General features: G+C 39.4%; 1 protein-coding gene across 4 annotated transcripts in view; it reads right to left on the reverse strand.

Annotated features, from left to right (window-relative positions):
* SLIT2 (slit guidance ligand 2) overlaps positions 1 to 13,231 on the reverse strand; it is a 214,549-nt gene that overhangs the window by 176,544 nt on the left and 24,774 nt on the right. For all 4 annotated transcript variants that reach the window (XM_081958929.1, XM_081958928.1, XM_081958931.1 and 1 more), the window contains exon 4: positions 8,352 to 8,423. In XM_081958929.1, the coding sequence (XP_081815055.1) occupies positions 8,352 to 8,423 (72 nt within the window). The remainder of the gene's footprint in view (positions 1 to 8,351; positions 8,424 to 13,231) is intronic.

Genomic DNA, 13,231 nt, shown 5'->3' on the forward strand with positions numbered 1-13,231 from the left:
AAGCATTTCGACACAAAGCAAAGATTGGTGCACTCAACTTCCAGTTCAGTTTTCCCATCGCCAGTGACCTAGGTAACACTTTGGAGCAATAAAGAATAAATTTAATTTCTTCAGCATTTTGTGAGGATTAAGAACAATAGTTGGCCAGCAATGACTTCTTATCCCTGCGTTGTTTCAGGGTTTTCCTCCAGTTCTAAAGGAGAATGCTGATAGTTTAAGGCACAGAACAAACAGAAGTCTAAATTAGGGGTTTTTCAATCAATGCGAACAGTTGGAGGGGAAGCAATCAACTTTCCCTTTTGAGATTTTTCTCAGCTATTCAGCTACTGCAAGCTTTAATCTCTCACGGCCCTCCATCGCAGCTTGCTGTGGGATACCCATCTGCACTCAATTTCATTTCTTTCTCTTTTAAACAAAAACAAAACAGAACAGAACAAAATGACATTGGTACCCGTAAATATTCAGTACAAACTATTACTTACTTTATTTCTCTTCTATCTAATAAAGGCTGTTATTTATGGTCCCTTTTGCTCTAATTTTTCACAGGTTGGTAGACAGTCAATTTTGCCTTTTGAAACTTTTATCTCCTTCAATCCTACATGCTTTTTATCCCAAAGCTTTCTTCCCTCTAGACATATCCTAGCATAATTGGAGATGTTTAAATAATTGTCTCAAGCAAATTAAACTTGTCCGTATTAAAGATCACTCAAACAGAAGAATGATATAGATTTAGTCCTGCCTCATAATTCAAGGATTTGATTCTTACTGGACTAAAGATTAATACTCCTTTTCAAATTAATAATACAGTTTTCCCCAATATTCAGTTTGAGAAACAAGTGCAAGAAACATTAATTGAATCTTCCTTCTTCATAAGACTAGAAATAGCACTTAGACTTATACGTATGTAGCTTCACAGCCCTCCCGGGCCTTGAGTTTGACACCCCAGGTCTAAATCAAGAGATGAAATGATGAAATGAAATAGTATCGACCTTGTGAACTCCCAAGTTTCCTGTTTCCACTGTCTATGGGCAGGCAACAGAATTTCATTTTTATTATGTGTCAGTGTGCTCACTTTACACACACTGGCACAAATAACAATAACAATTATCTTATCATCTTATCTTTAAAAATAATGCATTGGGATACATAATTAACATCCTGAGGTGCAAAATATTTGATGAAAACTTGGTTGTCAATCTATGAAATGAATGAGATGAATTTTTTTAAAAAAACATAATTTTTATTAAACATTTTACCTTTAAAAACAGAAAGAAAAAACAAATACAGAAAAAAAACAAGACAAACATAACAATATAAAATAGTTTTGCAGCCTTCTGTATCAGCATACATGTTTAGCCTTTGTAGTTCTCTAATCTACCTTGCCTTCCGATCTGTTTTAATATCTGTAATAGTGCAATAACATAAATGTTGGAATGTTTCTTTCAGAGAGATTCATCTTCAATCCTTTCAGTTTGCTGAACATTGCAAGCGAAGAGGCCTGGACTTCATAAACAAACACAATGCATACGCTGGTATTTGGGAATCTGTCACTCTCTCTAGATATGGCTTCAACCAGCAATAATAGCCAAACGTCACAAATCCTGTGTAGTCCACCATTTACTTACCACAGGAAACTAAGGGCTGCCCCCCAAAAGAGGGAGGTCAGCTTATTCTCCAAACTACCAGAAGGCAAGGCAAGAAACAATGGGTGGAAACTAATCAAGGAAAGTAGCAACCTAGGACTAAGAAAGAATTTCTTGAGATCAATCAACCATGACTTCAGAAGTTGGGTTGCCTTCAAAGGTTGTGGGAGCTCCATCCCTGGAGGCTTTTAAGAAGAGACTGGACAGCCACTTGAGTGAAAAGGTATAGGATTTCATGCCTGAGCAGAGGGTTGGACTAGAAGACCTCCAAGGTCCCTTCCAACTCTCTCATTCTGTCTATCATTCCGCCATGAATTATAGTTCCCAAACTCACCTGTTGAAAAGACTACTTATAAAACGTTGTTGTTTACTACCGTATGGTGGTAAATAAAACCAAAATTAAAATAATAATTAAAATTTACTATTTCAAAGTATTACTTTGTCCATAAATATATAGCATTCTATTTAAGCAGGGAGTGTCAATTTCAGGGGAAAATTTAAAAAGACCTCACATGACAAGTTGATTTGAGAACCCAGCAAATTGTATAAGAAGGTTTAATGTCTGTTGCTACTAAGATGCCTCCCCGAACATATATGCTTATTAGTATTAAACAGGATTAATGAGCATAGAAGTATATTTCTAAAGTTTAAAAAACTACTTTTTAAAAAAAGAAAAAACACAACATAGCCAAGTTAAAACATTAAAGACAGCTGCAGAGTTCAGACCACTGCATATTATTATGCTGAAATCCACTTCTAATAAAATCCATGTGTTGTATAATAAGAAACCAAAGATATCACAAGGCAAAAAATAAGTGGTTGTGATGGGGTTTCTAACTTTTGTATCATCTCAAGTGTTATAAAGTGTTACCTTATGCTGCCTTTACAAAAATGTTATGACCTACCCTGCAGGCAGATGTTAGCGCAAAATAATACCATATTACAGATTAAACGCTTTAAAGAATACCTTCACCCACAAACAAGCAAAGCTGTACTGTTAATTTTTAGACATCAAACCATGTGAAAATGGGATGTGGAGAGAAATAACATTTCAAATGAAGAACACTCCTAGGACTTAAAAAAATCTAGACAGAGAACTTTGGAAATTCATATCATAATACTACGAAAAACATTCGACATTGAAGATAATGGCTAAATCACATATTCTTCTAATTCTGCATTCTGTTTCTGATATTACCAGCCTGCACAGTCCGGATGCAAAAAGAAATCAAAATTCTCCATTGCCATTTGACTAACTAGACCAAAAACGTTGTCGTTGGATAAATCATAACACACTGCCCTACCTACTAATCTTATCTGATGAAGTGTTTGTAGTTGTGTTACAAAACAACCAACTAGTTGCATTACAAAACTAACACTCTTTTAAAATCAAAAAGAAGCAAATGATATATTTTTATGCATCTTGTTCACACACCAGGTGGGAAAATATATTTGCATATGAAGGTCATGGATTACCCAGGAAAGCACTTCTAATTTAAATTTTACTAATAAATGTGCAGGCTTTTTTTTCTTAAAAAGCGGTTTTGGAAAATTACAAATCACTGCCAAATTAGTGCATTGGAAAAGAGAAAGAATGTTGAATGGGGAAAATAATATTCAACTGAACAAATTTCTTCTTCTTACACCTCTTAAAAATTTAATGACATTTGGTCTTAACGCAGCTTAAAAGTAATTAATGATTTTGTTGGAATTATTATTGGGAGTTGCATGACGGTAGAAAAAAGCAAACAAAGGCGAACAGGAGTCCCTCGATGTTGTTGTTGTTTTGCAAAACACATTTTGTGTTCTGAGCCATTTTCATTTTTCCCTCCAAGTCCATTTCATGTTAACATAAAGGTAAGATAATCTAGGATGGGGGGTGGGATCTAAACAAGCGTTAACATGCAAAAAGCAGAATTGTTCATTTAAAAAAAACGTGATCAGTCCTCAAAGTACTTCCACCGCTTCTCCTACTTCGAGTATCCTTTGCATTCCCAGGAAGAGGAATCAGCGGTAGCTATCATGGTAACTCACTAGATGAGTAATAATGTCGATAGGACTGGACAACGGTAACCGTGGCAACTGTAACCTGCAATTGCTGCGTCGCCGTTGCCGGATTTATTGTGGTAAGGGCCAAAGAGGCCAGGAGTAAAATAAATCAGCCAGTGATGCTGTCTGACACTTCAAGTACCCAGCACTTTAATCACAGCTGGCAGAAATTAACTCGGGAGGAATTTTGCAAGAGTTTTCCACGTACTTTTGTGCTGAGGAGTGATCAGTGCCAGAGGGCAATCGCATGTAGAAGCCTGATTACAAATAAATAGGCAAAGAATTTGCACTTGTAGATCTAAAGAGGAGGGGAAAGCGGTATTAAAATGCAAAATACCCAGAATAAAAACCCAATTCGCAGCATGAGCTAAGGGTACCTGAGTTGGGTTTCATGGTTTCTGAGCCCCATTGGGGACAGGGCACAAAATTAGCTACTTTCGTAGAAATTTCCCAGGCTCCATCATTCAGTGGGAAATACACAATTGTTGATTAACGCCACTTTCTATGGGTGATCGATCGATAAAGCATATCAAGAATTCATGGCACGGTGCTAGGGCAAATTTTTCAACTTTCCATTGGCAAACATTAGGGGTGCTCAAAAGTTGTGACATGCCTCGGGGACTGTAAAGATATTTTGCTAATTTAATATAATTTAGATGTGTTTGGAATGTAACTACGTAAATACCATAACTTTTTAACGTGTTGTTTATTTCACCAACCCAATTCCAATGTCTGACTCTATCTATATTTGTCTGTATTCTGGTTGGTATTGAATCTTCCTGCAGGGTGTCAAAATGTTTAAGTGTAGAAGTGTCAGAGCACAACCATACAATTGAAGTATTTAGGCATATTGAAATATGGATCCATGAACCCACTGAGGAAAGGAAAGAGGTCTTAAACCACACCGTCCCCGACAAGGTCAAACATTATCTACTTCTTCTCACTTCAGGCTTGGTCTAAACCCAACATAGATAGGTATTGGGGAAAGAGCCCATAAAGGGCCAGGATGAATATTATTTGCCGCTTTGTAGACATTTGCGCTGCATTTAACTGGCAGAGCCTTAGACAGGCTTCAACATAACTCTACTAAAAGCCCAATTAAGCTGTAAATCATCTCCTTCTAATATTTTTCAGAGCAATTAAAAAGTAAAGTCATGTGAAAAGAAACCAGTTAACTCTTAAATAAACTTTTAGATTATCTGTTTTGTGGTTCCTGTATCTACAGATTTCTTTTTAAAAAATGTGCATTTTGCTCACCAAATCTCTTTCCTGCAGCCAAAGGTAATTAATGGGCTGTGGTCTAACCAGTCAAATTAAGCAATCAAAACTTATTTGCCTCAGATAAGCAGTCATGAGGCTCTAATGGTTTTGTGAATTAAAAGGCCGGAGATAACACAGGCGATCATCCCAGCAAAATACTTGTTGAAGAAGAGGCAAGAGCATTGAAATCATTAGGCACAACTTCAAGGCTCTTCAAATAAGCGCCATGTAAAGCAGTGAGCATTCACACACAGTTCAACCGCACCGCACAATTGTCATTTAAACATTCCCAACACATTGCATTGTAAATTTTAGTGTCTCATGAAAAGTATTTCTGGAGAAAATCTTCTTAACTAGGGAGTTTTTTAAATAAAATGCAAAATGCAACGACACCCTCCGGTGAGACTATTTGGGGAGGTTAAAATATGAAAACATGGAATGGACAACTTTTTGTTCACTACCGAATGCTTGTAGTTTTACGCTTCTGCTCTACAGCGTTATATAAGTGGAGTTGATACTATTTTACTGGGTTCTGTTAATAGGGTGGATAAATAATAACGCTATTTAAATTGGTGCCCTGACCCAGGACAAGTTCCGATTGTGCTAACTAGAGAAACATTTTGACCTGAGCTCATAGTTTGATCTTAAGTCAGCCAAAGAAAAACTGGAGAAGAGAGCAAAGGGACATATAAAGCAAAGGAACATGTAAAGGGCTGTTGGCAGCTTTTAATTATCTCTACTATTCCTCTACATAACATATTCTCTTACTACTGTGTTTCCACTAAACAACAAGCCTAAGAGCCCCATTCTCTAGCAAGCCATTTCTTAATTGTAAATGTCAGATAATTACTCCTGACAAGCTTTAATAACTTCCAAAGGTTGATTGTACACAAAGTAGCAGAGAAATGCTGATTAACGGAATACAATTGCTGCCATGTAAACAACTGAATGCGATATAAAACATAAACATTCTCAAATTGTCTGAGAAAAACATGTCTCTAGGAATACAGATAAATTATTATATTTATTAAATTGAGTTAATACAAGGCTTAAAGATGTTTATCCTGGTAAATTGGTTAACAGTAAGCCTGAGGCTTAAGGAATAATTATCTTATAATTTCCTACACATACTAATTTCACATTGGAGATGCTGCTGTAACACTACAGCTACTACAGTTTTTGGCTATTTAAAAGTATTCGATACAACTAAAATACTCCCTTTAAAGTTCTACTTATTTTACAACTACATATTATAAATGAAACTTTCTCTTTTTCATAAAAATCATTAGTTTCCTAAGCTTTATAACTACATCAATCCTTTTATGGAATTCTGTACAAGTAGAAACTTGGTTTACCCTGTAGATAAGAGAATGTATGAATGTGTACTTCAAAGAAAACTTGTTTTGACTTTTACATCCATCGATCATAGATCTACTCAAATGTCAATTTTTGCTACCAAGTCCCAAAGCAGTTAGAACAAAGTATTTTTTAAAAGAGCTCTAATTCATTTAGAAAGAAAACAATAACATTAGCACAATGTATATTACAGGAAGAAATAAAAAATAAAAACACTTTGTAGAAACCTACAGATTTAAAATACTAAATGTGGGATACCAGATTTTAAAAACAAACACTGTTTAAGGAATGATCTTTACTACTTCAATTTCACTGTATTCATTTCAGAATTTTTAATGCTATTTTATAGGCAAATCTGGGCAAAGTGACTTAAGAAACTCAAAAAACGATCAACAGCACAGTATATAATAATAAGACTAATAATAAGTGCCATGTTTGAATTTGCTTTCTAATGTCACAATTGTTACCTTCATGAGGAAGCTAAGCCTAGCATGCATTTTCAATATTACCAACAAAATCATTATAAGATTCTAAGACTATAGCAAACAATGATACATTATGTTTAATAGAGAAAAATTAAAACATTGACCTTACCAGTAATTATTGCCCATATTGCAATATGCAGCTATATAACACTAAAGTGAGTAATTCACCACATTTGATCAGTGGTTCTTGAAAATACATTGATGCAATCAAAATGTGTCAAATGTTGTCAAAATGTGTCACAAATGTGTCAAAATGTTTAAATACCAGATCCCCTCCATTTTGATTTTAGATGCCTGTTTCAACACAACTTTTTATTAAATTTAATTACCTTCCTTGTTCAGGGAAAGTTTGGTAGGAATACCAATAAAGTTTATATTTTATTCTGTGAGGATGGAAAGAGGTTTTGGCCCAGGAATGCCTGTGTGTTTATTTGACCCATTTAGGTGTATTTATATATAAAATCTGTGGGATTTTGGTCTCTTCTTTTGTTCTTTTTTCTGAACATCAAACCACAACCACAAAATGTTCTCCAGGTGCATTTCTCAGTTTCAAACATGAACTATTACACTGCCAGAAGATATCAGTTCGACTGATATCTTCTGACAAAGAACTGCTGGGAAACAGGTAGGAAAATTTTGGTGCCAGCTTTGCAACGGACAAGATTGCAACCGTTGACCAGAGAAAACCTTGATGATGCCCAAAAGGACACCCACGCAATGACACAACACAAATACCACTAAACGTGGCAAGGGCAGATGAGGTACATCCATCATACCTGTTTTCTTCTTCCTTCTATGGAACTCACACATCTCATTATTCCAACATTTTGTTGAGATATATACTGTATGCACATAGTCCCTGACTTATGACCAAAATGAAGCCATTATTTACGTTGCTAAGTGAGACATTTGTTAAGTGAATTTTGCCACATTTTACGACCTTTCTTGCTAAGTTGTTAAGTGAATCACTGCAGTTGTTAAGTTAGTAAGACGGTTGTTAAGTGAATCTGGCTTCCCCCATGGACTTTGCCTGTCAGAAGGTCGCAAAAGGTGAACTGCAACCGTCATAAATATGAGACAGCTGAATTTTAAGCACAGATGGTGCAGTGGTCGTAAATGTGAAAAATGGTCGTAAGTCACTTTTTTCAGTGTTGTAATTTTGAACGGTCGCTAAGCAAATTGTTACAAGTCGAGGGCTACCTGCATAGAATATACCATCCCCAAAGTCAAGAGAAACGTATGGATTAGAATACTAGCATCCTTTGAACCAGAACATATAATAATGTTTTCTTTAAACTATCCCATATCAAAAGGAGACCTTTGGGCAGATTCTTATTCCAAATGAGAAAACTCCAGATTTTCTCTAAGTCAGATTCAAAACAGGCATTACTCAGCAGACAGACACTTTATCAGGTAGGGAAAAGAGCAACCACGAGGCTCTGAGAGGGACAGGGGTTTTAAAAAATTTTATTAAACAAAATTTAATTCATAAGGTAAAAGCGTAAAGGAATAGATCAAATGCTTCCGAAACTGACAATAAATAAATAAATCTACTCACAGTCTGTAGAGTTTGGGAGTCCCGAGAAAGAGCAGCTCAGGGAGAAGTTGAAGATTATTTCTATTTAGCCTCCTTTGTCAAAAAGAAAAGAAAAGAAAAAGAGTTACTACTCAAATAATTCTTTCTTTAAACAAAGAACTCTATTAAGAGATGTCAAAACTAGCAGCATAACGGAGCTGGAAGGGACCTTGGAGGTCTTCTAGTCCAACCCCCTGCTCAGGCAGGAAACACTACACCACTTCAGACAAATGGCTATCCAACATCTTCTTAAAGACTTCCAGTGTTGGGGCATTCACAACTTCTGGAGGCCAAGTTGTTCCATTGATTAATTGTTTTCACTGTCAATTCCTCCTTAATTCCAGGTTGCTTCTCCCCTTGATTAGTTTCCACCCATTGCTTCTTGTCCTGCCCTCAGGTGCCTTGGAGAATAGCTTGACTTCCTCTTCTTTGTGGCAGCCCCTGAGATATTGGAAGACTGCTATCACGTCTCCCCTAGTCCTTCTTTCTATTAAACTAGACGTACCCAGTTCCTGCAACCGTTCTTCATATGTTTGAGCCTCCAGTCCCCTAATCCTCTTTCTTGCTCTTCTCTGCACTCTTTCCAGAGTCTCCACATCTTTTTTTATCTTGTGGCTACCAAAACTGCATGCCCTATTCCAAACGGTCATCTTAGCATAAAGTGCCCGTGGCCTGAAAAGGGAGCTTTAATGACAGGAGTCACTCTAAGAAATGCAAATCTCAAGAACGAGCCGAATTCCATGTTTTATTTACACGCGTGAATGCAACGTGCCCATACATGCATCAAACTCCAACTCCTTTGTTCTCTTCCATATCGAGAAGTGATGTCTGGCAGCCTGAGATGGACTCTCTTTATGTGTTAATGGCTTTGTTTTGCTTATTTATATCCCTTTATCTGTGCCGTTTTTTTTTCATGTGTTTTCACACTTGTTTCCTTGTACTTGTTGACAAATAAATAAATGAAATGAAATAAATAAGCAGTGAGGAGGAAGTGACTGGCCTTAAGGAGAACCCTCTCAATCCGTGTTCCTTCGGAGAGAACTGCCAGCTGAAGGGACAGGAGCTGCAGCAAATCGAAGCAAGGCCCTGAGAGATTCCCAGGGGCAAAATACAAAATAAAATCCTCAACATTACAACAGGCTAGAAATGGAGAGTAGGCAGACAAGAGCCCCTCCCCAATGGAAGCAGAGTGCTAAGGAGGCCACCACCTCAAGAGTACAGGTATCCCCGACTTATGACCACAATTGAGCCTAACATTTCTGTGGCCAAGCGAGACAGTTGTTAAGGAAGTTTTGCCCCGTTTTCCAACCTCTCCTTGCCACAGTTGTTAAGGCAACAGCAGCAGTCGTTAAATTACTCACACGGATGTTAAGCGAATCTGACTTCCCCGTAGACTTTGCTTGCCAGAAGGTCACAAAGGGGGATCACGTGACACACACACTCTGGGACACTGCAACCGTCATAAGTATGAGTCAATTGCCAAGTGGCTCAATTTTGATCACGTGACCGGAGTCCTATGTTACTTTTTTCAGTGCCGTTGTAACTTTGAACGGTCACTAAATGAACTGTTGTAAGTCAAGGACTCCATCAAACGAAGAAACTATTTTGGCCCCACAACCTGTACAATAATCACCTATTTATGTCAGGGAAGGAGATGTGCAAACCAGGGGTGAAATTCAGCCGGTTCTGACAGGCTCTGGAGAACCGGTAGCGGAAACTTTGAACCAGCAAATACCACCTCTGGCTGGCCCCAGAGTGGGGAGGGAATGGGGATTTTGCAGAATCCTTCCCATGGGGTGGGGAGGGAATGGGGAATGTACAGTATCCTTCTACTGGAGTGGGGAGGGAATGGGGATTTTGCAGTATCCTTCCCCCTGGAGTGGGGAGGGAATGGGGATTTTGCAGAATCCTTCCCCTGCCACGCCCATCAAGTCACACCCACAGAACTGGTAGTAAAAACATTTGAATTTCACCACTGGTGCAAACTACAGTTCCCTGCCCAAAGCCATTAATTTTGGCTTTGAAATTTGCCATAAGGAATCCCTCATAACGAAATGTAATCTTGCCCAGCGATCCCCAGCCTTTGATTCCCCTCTGTGTCCAGCTACCCAGGAAATTAATCTTTGGAGGCTAATTTCCTGAAGTAGCCATTTGATATGTTCCCTAAGATACCAATTCTGACTAAACTGTGTCCTTCCGAGCAAGAGGGCGGCATGCATGAACCAAGGGTAAATACCAATCTCAGCCTAAGGATGTGATGGAGGAGATCTGTTATTAATCATCAGGTTAGGACATAAATAGGCCAGCTTTTCCGCAAGACGATATATTGCATCAATTATGGATCCCAAAGCATTTTGACCATCAGCAAACCAACGCCCCTTTATCAATAAACTTTAGAGTGAGGGTGCAAATTGGCAGAAAACCCCGTGGTTCCTTGTTGGTAGCAATTCAGGTTATTCACAATGTCTAGTATGAAAAAGTTTGAAAATTTGAAAATAATATTTTTTGTTACATAGTTCACAGCAAAAATAGCAACTGCCATGGTTCCTTTCTTCTATAAAAAAATCAAACAATATATTATATAGATGAATATAGCCAAAGTTACATCATATTCAGTAACATTGATGTTCTCTGCACTCAGACTACAAAATTGGTTCTAAACGGCTTGATTCTTTATCCCTTTAGCTGAGTATATTTAGGAGATCACCAGGCTGAGCCCAAGGAAGGGGTCAAAGGTGTCATAAGTCACGAATCCCTTCGCCTCTGCAAGAGATCAAAGCCCAACCTACCCTGAATGCCTTTCTTCTCTTCCGCTCATTTCCCTTGGCTGTTAGTTGCCCAGATTCTAGTAGAGAGCTTAAGCTTGCAATAATCTTTATACACCATTGAACTGTCTGAATCTCCTATTTTCCCTGGCACGTGACCTCTGTCCATCCATTCATCTATTGTAGGAGATGACCAGGCTGAGCCTGAAGGAGGGGTCAAATGCGTCCTCAGTCATGAGTCCCTGCATGCCCCTGGCAAGAGATCAAAGTCCAACCCACCTTGAGTGTCTTTCTTATCTCCCACTAATTTCCCTTGGCTGTTAGTTGACCAGATTCTTGTAGAGAGCTTAAGCTTGCAATGAATATTTTTATACATTTGAACTGCCTGAATCTCCAAATTTCCCTGGCACTTCAGTTTCTTCAACTTCTTCTTTTTTCTTCAGCAAATTCTCTTTGTAAAGTTGTTCAGGATGTTGAAGAGTTTTCCTGGAGTAACACCAGAAGAGCCCCTCTTTCTACCTAAAGGCTCTGTTGTACCTTCTGGAGAAACATGTCAGAATCCAACCCAACATAGGTACAGTGCAATTAATCACAGAAAACACAGCAACTTAATAGTAAAGGTAAAAGTTCCCCTCACACATATGTGCTAGTCGTTCCTGACTCTAGGGGGCGGTGCTCATATCCTTTTCAAATCCGAAGAGCCAGCGCTGTCCGAAGACGTCTCCGTGGTCATGTTGCCGGCATGACTCAACGCCGAAGGCACACAGAACGCTGTTCCCTTCCCACCAAAGGTGCTTCCTATTTTTCCACTTGCCTTTTTTATGTGCTTTTGAACTGCTCAGTTGGCAGAAGCTGGGACAAGTCAAGGGAGCTCACTCTGTTATGCAGCGCTAGGGATTCGAACCACCGAACTGCCAACCTTTCTGATCGACAAGCTCAGCATCTTAGCCGCTGAGCCACCATGTCCCTAGCAACTTAGTAAACACTGCCTAATTTCCCCCCAAAAAAGCATTATCCATCGTGGAAAATGTCTGGAGGCCGTACGGGTCTGGATGGATGGCAACCGACTAAAACTCAACCCTTCCAAGACGGAGTGGCTGTGGCTTCCGGCCTCCCGGTTCAACCAGGTGCTCCCATCTCTGGCCATCGGGGGCGTCCAACTAGCCCCCATGGAACAGGTGCGCAATTTGGGCGTCCTCCTGGATGCCCGGCTGTCCATGGACAACCATGTAACAGCCGTGGCAAGGGGGGCGTTCCATCAGGTCCGCCTGATGCGCCAATTGCGCCCCTTATTGGACCGGGATGCCCTACGCACAGTCACCCATGCGCTAGTGACGTCTCGCCTGGATTACTGCAATGCTCTCTACATGGGGCTTCCCTTGAGATGCACTCGGAGACTACAGTTGGTCCAGAACGCGGCCGCGCGGGTGATTATGGGGAGGACTAGATACTCCCCTGTAACACCTCTCCTGCGCGAGCTGCACTGGCTGCCTGTGGTCTACCGAGTGCGTTTCAAGGTTTTGATTATGATCTTTAAAGCGCTCCATGGCACAGGGCCTAGTTATATGCAGGATCGCATCCTGCCCCACACATCCCTACGACCAATTCGCGCACACAGAGAGGGACTTCTCCGGGTGCCGTCCGCCAAACAGTGTCGGGGGGCGACACCCAGGAGCAGAGCCTTCTCTGTGATGGGCCCAGCCCTGTGGAATGACCTCCCCCGTGATATCAGGATTATTTCCGACCTCCGCTCCTTCCGTGTACAGCTGAAGACCCACCTCTTTCAATTATCCGGCCTGGCTCAATCGCAATCGTAATCTTCCCATTCCTCCAAACTGTTTTTAAACTGTCTGTAAATATTAATTTTTTGGGTTTCTACAATTGGGGTATTTTAAAGCTGATTTTTAACTGTCTATTGATGTAATTTGTTTCCTCCTCCGTGTATGTATGTGTGTATGTATGTGTGTTGTATATGTATGTACATTTGGTGTTGTTATATATTTTTTATGTTTTATGCTCCATTGTACGCCGCCCCGAGTCCTACTTGGAAAGGGAGCGGCTAATAAATCCAAATTTATTATTATAATTTATTATTAT

Source organism: Natrix helvetica (genome assembly GCF_964273705.1).
Source record: "Natrix helvetica genome assembly, chromosome: 7".
In the NCBI taxonomy this organism is placed as follows: domain Eukaryota; kingdom Metazoa; phylum Chordata; class Lepidosauria; order Squamata; family Natricidae; genus Natrix; species Natrix helvetica.